Genomic DNA, 7500 nt, shown 5'->3' with positions numbered 1-7500 from the left:
TCGTAAGGTACCGGTTCGAGCAATCTCACAACGAGAGGATCTGGGCAGCTCGGAATCATAATAAGTAAGATACTTTCAGCATTTATTAAACCTACATGTCCCCGATAGGGGAACCCTTAGTCCCCAACACCACAGAAGAGGTCCAGGTTAACAAAAAAATAAATAAATAAAAATAAAAGGGGGGGGCGGGGGAGGGAAATTCAGAGAATCCACGAGGGCGAGGCACTAGAAATAGAAGAAAGAAAAAACAGAAGAGAGAAGGGTGTGTCCATCCGGGAATCTTTGATCAATCAATTGAAAAGGCATCCCTATGTCACAGGGGCCTGTAAGTAAGTGAGCCAGGGAGACCATGTTTTTTTGAAAAGGGGTTGTTTGTCATTTAAAACGCTCACTATTTTCTCATTTTGGAAGATCCCTTTCATCCACAAATAGAGCTTTCTTTTGGTGGTATTTGATCACCTCTGCGACTCTTTGAGATGCCCTTTTTATTCCCAATCATGTTACTGACCTGCTGCTAATTGACCTAATTAGTTGCAGTTGAGTACCACTTACTTTGCCAGATTTTTGTTGCCCTGTCTCAATTTTTTTTTTAGACTTTTTGTTGTCATCAACTTCAAAATTACCTTATTTTTTCTTTAACATGGTACATTTTCTAATTTTCAACATTTGATATGTTTTTTATTGTGAATAACGTATGGGTTTATGAGATTTGCAAATCATTGCATTCTGTTTTTATGTAGATTTTACCCAGCATCCCAACTTTGTTGGAACAGCTGTGCCTGAGACACTCTGGAGGTTGTCCATTATTCTCAATGGCTGATACCAGCATATGTGTGGACTAGGGGGATAGTCTTTATCTGGTATCTGTAAGGTCTTGAACTTTTTACATTGCACTGCACATCTTCTATCGGGCTAGTTCACACCACCCTGTTACAGTAGTATGCACTGAAAAAAGTATGGCATGCAGTAGGTCCAGGTTCAGCAAACTTTTAACAGATGAAATTCTAAACATGATTATCACAATGTTGCAGCAATTGGTATGGCTGAGTTTTTATAAGGTACTAATGGTGTCTTCTGAACATATGTCTGCGCTCTCTGAGTTACCCTACTGACAGCTGCACAATAGAAGCATTCCTTAGACTGGATTTAAGCTTACAACCTATGCTGTGTGACTAGCTATTTCAGGGGTACTGAAAATCCCTCATTTACAGATTCCTGTGAATAAATAAACCACAAGTACTGTCCTCTACTGTGACTGATGGACTTTCAGTTTCAGTGAGTTGCTGACATGTCCCCTGACTTTCAAAGAGCCTGTACGGTGGCATGGGCTGAAAGCTGAATGACATGCCTGCAGGAACCCATATTGCACCGTGATCTACTGACCTTGGGTGCAGTACTTTCCAGGCTTCTGCGGGAAAAAAATAATAAATGCCCCCTTTGCAAAAAGATGTGCATTTGTAATTTTTTTGGAAAACTGCATTTTGCATTTAAGTTGGTGACCACCCCCCAGTTAAACCCGTAGTTTCCTTCTATAAAAAAAATAAATTAAAATTGCACATCTCATGATTAGCATACATTGTGGCACGTAGATGCTCGAAGTATGCAGTCCAGTGGTCGACCATCTTTCTCTTGTGTGGGCTACACAGAGTTAATGCCATTCTAGGTAGAGAAAATTCTTCAATGCAGAGAATGTTCACTCTATTCTTAAGCCATGCCATCCTGTTTAAATGAGTGGCTATTTTCTGAAATAATTTTCAGGCTGATGTTATAACTTTCTGTGGTAGATTTGTGTAACTTTTGTCCTCTTTCCCCCTCCATAGACAACACACCTTAGCTTTTGTTCCTTCTTCCGGGCGCATCTACTCTTTTGGACTAGGTGGCAATGGGCAATTAGGAACTGGGTCTACATGCAATAGAAAAAGTCCATTCACTGTAAAGGGAAACTGGCTATCCCATAGCGACTACTCCCAGCTACCTCAGGGTAGGTTCCATATTTGGTGTTCATTTTGCTGTACGTTTTCCTTCTGGCTAACTGCCTTGTTTCATGTTTTTTAGATGTGGACGGGTATTACTGCGTGAAGAAGATATATTCTGGTGGAGACCAAAGTTTTGCACATTATTTTCATATAAAGGTATTTTAAGAAACCGGCCTCTGATCTAGACATGCAGGTGAAGTGTCATAGACTTTTTATACACCACAATCTCACCAAATCGTCCATTATAACAACCAAGAACTGTCACAATAAGCTAACTGTTTCATATTTAAAATTCTGAAATATACCTGGTATAAATAATGTGCTGCGTTACACCAATATGAAGCACCTCTTAATGCTATGCATTTTATCCCTAATGTTCTAGCTTGTCAACACAGCATCCGTATCAATTAAGGAAATCTTTATGGGTTTGCTGTTATTCTCCATTAACCCCTTCCTGCCACCTCTCAGCAATGCTGGGAGGTGGAGGCAGCTTCCCGATCACGTGATTGCTATGATTAGCTGTCACAGCAGTTACCTGATTGGGAGCGTGTTCAGTCGCAAACCGTGATTGGGAGTTGTCGGTGATATAATATAAAGGTATTCAGCGCTGAAAGAAACTAATATGGTAAACAAACTAATGCAAGCCAGCACTTGGGGTAAATTCTTAAAAAATCCCTCAGAAAGAGTCATAAAAAAAAAAAACCGTGCAGCGCAACGAAATAAAACGAAATATAGCAAAAATATGTCGATAAAATGGAAATCAATATTGCACAATAATGTCCATAAAAGAGTCCATAAAAGTTTCGGCACAGAGGCTTGGAGCACCATAAAAAATGTATTGCAGCTGGGGGTTAAGTCCCACCCTCTATGCCGCCCTATATACAGGTGAAACTCAAAATTTTAATATCGTGCAAAAGTTAATTTAATTCACTAATGCAACTAAAAGGTGAAACTAATATATGAGATAGACTCATTGCATGCAAAGCCAGGTACTTCATGCCGTGATTTGTCATAATTTTGAAAATTATGGCTTACAGCTCATGAAAACACCAAATCCACAATCTCCGAAAATTTGAATATTGTCAAAAGGTGCAATATTCTAGGCTCAAAATGTCCCACTCTAATCAGATAATTAAGCCATAACACCTGCAAATGGTTTCTGAGCCTTTAAATGGTCTCTCAGTCTGGTTCAGTAGGAATCGCAGTCATGGGAAAGACTGATGACCTGACAGTTGTGCAGAAAACCATCATTTACGCCCTCCATAAGGAGGGAAAGCCTCAAAAGGTAATTGCAAAAGAAGTTGAATGTTCCCAAAGTGCTGTATCAAAGCACATTAATAGAAAGTTATGTGTAAGGGAAAAGTGTGGAAGAAAAAGGTGCACAAGCAGCAGGTATGACCGCAGCCTGGAGAGGATTGTCAGGAAAAGGCCATTCAAAAGTGTTGGGGACTTTCACAAGGAGTGGACTGAGGCTGGAGTCAGTGCATCATGAGCCACCACACACAGACGGATCCTGGACATGGGCTTCAAATGTCGTACTCCTCTTGTCAAGCCACTCCTGAACAACAAACAACGTCGGAAGCGTCTTACTTGGGCTAAAGAAAAACAGACATGGTCTGTTGCTCAGTGGTCCAAAGTTCTCTTTTCTGATCAGAGCAAATTTTGCATCTAATTTGGAAACTAAGGACCCAGAGTATGGAGGAAGAATGGAGAGGCACACACTGCAAGATGCTTGAAGTCCAGTGTAAAGTTTCCACAGTCTGTGTTGATTTGGGGAACCATGTCATCTGCTGGTGTTGGTCCACTGTGCTTCATTAAGTCCAGGGTCAACGCAGCCGTCTACCAGGAGATTTTGGAGCACTTCATGCTTCCTTCCGCAGACAAGCTTTTTGGGGATGCTGACCTAATTTTCCAGCAGGATTTTGCACCTGCCCACACTGCCAAAAGCACCAAAACCTGGTTCAATGATTGTGGAATTACTGTGCTTGATTGGCCAGCAAACTCGCCTGACCTGTTAAGAGTCATTGCCAAGAGAAAGACGAGACATGAGACCGAACAATGCAGAAGAGCTGAAAGCCGCTATTGAAGAATCCTGGTCTTCCATAACAACTCAGCAGTGCCACAGGCTAATAGCTTCCATGACCTGCTGCGTCGAGGCAGTAATTGCTGCAAAAGGGGCCAAACCAAGTACTGAGTACATATGCATGCTTATACTTTTCAGAGGTCCGATATTGTTCTATGTACAATCCTTGTTTTATGGCTTGCATGTAATATTCAAATTTTCTTAGATGGTGGATTTGGGGTTTTCATGAGCTGTAAGCCATAATCATCACAATTATGACAAATCACGGCTTGAACTATCTTGCTTTGCATGCAACGAATCTATGTCATATTCGTTTCACCTTTTAAGTTGCATTAGTGAAATAAATGAACTTTTGCACAATATTCAAATTTTTCGAGTTTCACCTGAGCTGATCACCCAAGTCTGAGTTCAGCTTAGAAGTGCATGATTCTACCCTATGTCAATGCATTAAATTAAGTTTCTCATTTTTAGAACTGCCTTCCTCCAGATGACTTCAGAACCCGTAGCCATTCCAGATGTATATGGACCATAAATGAAGAGCTCATTCAGAGATTGTTGACTTACTCATCTGGAAGGCTTCCTCCAGACATAGTAAAGTAAGATTTTTGTCTATGAACACAATTTTCTTTGCTTCTCCTAAGGCCTCATGCACACTCCAATCAGCACTCTCAGCCATTGGCTGAGACCATTTTGATCGGGAGCCAGTCGGCTGCTGGTTTTCCAGCATGCTCGTCTGACAGAAGCTGGCCAAACGGCTAACTTCTGTTGGACTGGCTGAAAGGGCCGAATGTGGGACAGTATTTATTCAGTCAGCCAATGTCGCCCGGCGTTCGGGCCATGTGTACAGGGCTTCGTGCACTCCCAAACCATCAGAGATGCAGGCTTTTGAACTGAGTGCTGATAACAAGCTGCAATGTCCCTCTTCTCTAATTGAATCTAATTTATTATAATACAATTATAACAAAACCTAAAAATCTTTCAATACTTGGATCAACAAACTATAGTAACAAATGCAAATATAGAACAAGTGTGTCTGTCTATCTCACATAGAGTTGCTAAAAACCTTGTAAGATGGCTGCATAAGGAAATCTGTCACAGGGACTTGTACATAATGGGGCAGATTCACGAACAATTACGGCGGCGTAACGTATCCCCTTTACGTTACTCCGCCGCAAGTTTTCGTCGTAAGTGCTTGATTCACAAAGCACTTGCGTGTAAACTTGCGGCGGCGTAGCGTAAAGCCACCCGGCGCAAGCTCGCCTAATTCAAATGGGGCGTGTACCATTTAAATTAGGCGCGTTCCCGTGCCGAACGTTCTGCGCAGCCCACCACTCGCCCTCCTCCTGTAAGTGCAATGCTATATGTTTGCATCTAGATGTGTTTAGGGCTCAGCAATTTCTGGTTCAGTCAGAGTACAGAGCGGATCAGTGAACTATAAAGTCAAAAATGTTTAATGCAGCCCATCCCTAAACAGACTCCAAGCTCACAGACTAAGGCCCCTTTCACACCTGCGGACCGTATGTCCGCTTTTTCATCCATCCGTTTGCAGATGAAAAAGGGACATATATTGGTCCTTATGAGATCGCGGATGTCAGCGGATGAACATCTGCTGACACCCGATCTCGTCCGCCTCCGCAAAGATCCGATTTTGCAAGAAAACCCTATCTTTCCTTTCCGTCTGCGGATCGGATGAACACGGACACACTGTCCATGTTCATCCAATCCCCACATAGGGGAGACGGAAAAAAGACAGGGCGGTCCCTGCACAGTGTGCGGTGACCGCCCTGTCATCCGCCGGCTCAGCGGGGATCAACGGAGCGATCCCCGCTGAGCATACGGAGGAGGATCATTACTGATTCGCCCCGTGTGAAAGGGGCCTAAGGAAGATCAGGGCACGTAGAAGAAGAAAATAAGTGGCTTCTAGTGATGCTTTGGCAAAACTAACTCGGGAACCTGAGGTTTTCTTGATTTTTGTTTAAATTGGTAATTTCTTGGGATTTTTGTTTTGACAGTGAAATCGACAAAGTGTTTTCATCTGCTGCCTGTCTGAATGGAAGCTTTTTATCTACCAGGTAAAAAGGTCTAATTTGTTCAATCATTTTAAAAGTTGTTTATGCTGTATATTAGAAGAAAAGTTATGTATGTAATGCACTGCATAAAAGAAACACATTGCATATTCCTGATGTGTATGTTGCAACATGTTGTAAGTTGTGTTCATCCTTATTGTGCAATACCTGATGAACCTGCCAGTCCCCCTGCTTTCTTATTTCAAACATTTGGCAGGAGAGCAGAACCATCCCAGCGGTCGATTTTCTGCCTGTGCTACAATGGCCAAGACTTGTGCACACACGCTCCCCCCACCCCCGACCAAAACGGTTGTTTCTCCACCCCCACCTCACAAAGTCCCTTATGCAGCTGAGAACATAGATTATGTGATTAATTATGAAAAAGGAAAGTAAAGGTATTTATATAAATACACATAAATGTTTGCTTTTCATTTCTATTTTAAACTGGGTTGTTTTTAGCAAGGTAAGGGTTCACATGTACTTTAACCACTTGCGGACCACCTGCCGCCTTTACACGTCTGCTGTTTGAAGAGGAATACAGTTGTTATGACAGCAGATAGCTGCCATAACCCCGGTATCCTCTTTTTCAGCGAGCGGTCTGCTTTCAGATGAAAGTGGTCTCTGCTGGAGATTCGCCACAAGATCACTTATCCGTGGCAGGAGAGGCCACCCCGCCGCGCTCAGGGGTAACCACAGCTTACCGGAGCCGCTCGGGTCCTCTCTTGTGTTAGGCTGGCTGCCGAGTGAGGGGAAGATGGGAAGATGGCCCCCACTCCATAGCACTGACTGGCGGAAGCGACAGACGTTGAACTTCTCTTCCGCCCAATGCTCTTAAAGGAGAATTTTATTTTATTTTTTTCCAATTCCTTTTTTTTTTTGGAGTGGGATAAATATGAGATCTGATAGCTTTTTGACCCCAGATCTCATATTTAAGAGATCCTGTCATGCTTTATTTCTATTGCAAGGGATTCCTTGTAATAGGAATAAAAGTGACCCCAATTTATTATTTTTTTTTTTAAAAGACGGTGTTGAAATAAAAAGTAAAATGAATAGTAAAAAAAATTATTTAACGCGCCCTGTCACGGCGAGCTCCCACGCAGAAGGGAACGCATACGTAAGTAGCGTCCGCAGATGGTAACTGTGTTCAAACCACATATGTGAGGTATTCCTGTGATTGTTAGAGCGGGAGCAATAATTCTATCCCTAGACCTCCTCTGTAACTCAAAACTGGTAACCTGTAGAAAATTTTAAACGTAGCCTGTGGAGATTTTTAAGGGTAAAAGTTTGTCGCCATTCCTCGAGCGGGCGCAATTTTGAAGCGTGACATGTTGGGTATCAATTTACTCGGCATAACATTATCTTTCACAATATTAAG

General features: G+C 42.3%; 1 protein-coding gene across 3 annotated transcripts in view; it reads left to right on the top strand.

Annotated features, from left to right (window-relative positions):
* HERC4 (HECT and RLD domain containing E3 ubiquitin protein ligase 4) overlaps nt 1-7500 on the top strand; it is a 99136-nt gene that overhangs the window by 37429 nt on the left and 54207 nt on the right. For all 3 annotated transcript variants that reach the window (XM_040362164.1, XM_040362163.1, XM_040362162.1), the window contains exons 8-11: nt 1821-1981; nt 2056-2132; nt 4531-4655; nt 6072-6131. In XM_040362164.1, the coding sequence (XP_040218098.1) occupies nt 1821-1981; nt 2056-2132; nt 4531-4655; nt 6072-6131 (423 nt within the window). The remainder of the gene's footprint in view (nt 1-1820; nt 1982-2055; nt 2133-4530; nt 4656-6071; nt 6132-7500) is intronic.

This window comes from Rana temporaria, chromosome 8 (assembly GCF_905171775.1).
Source record: "Rana temporaria chromosome 8, aRanTem1.1, whole genome shotgun sequence".
Taxonomy (NCBI): Eukaryota; Metazoa; Chordata; class Amphibia; order Anura; family Ranidae; genus Rana; species Rana temporaria.
Note: the sequence above shows the minus strand (reverse complement) of the source record. Positions and strands in the feature narration are given on the sequence as shown.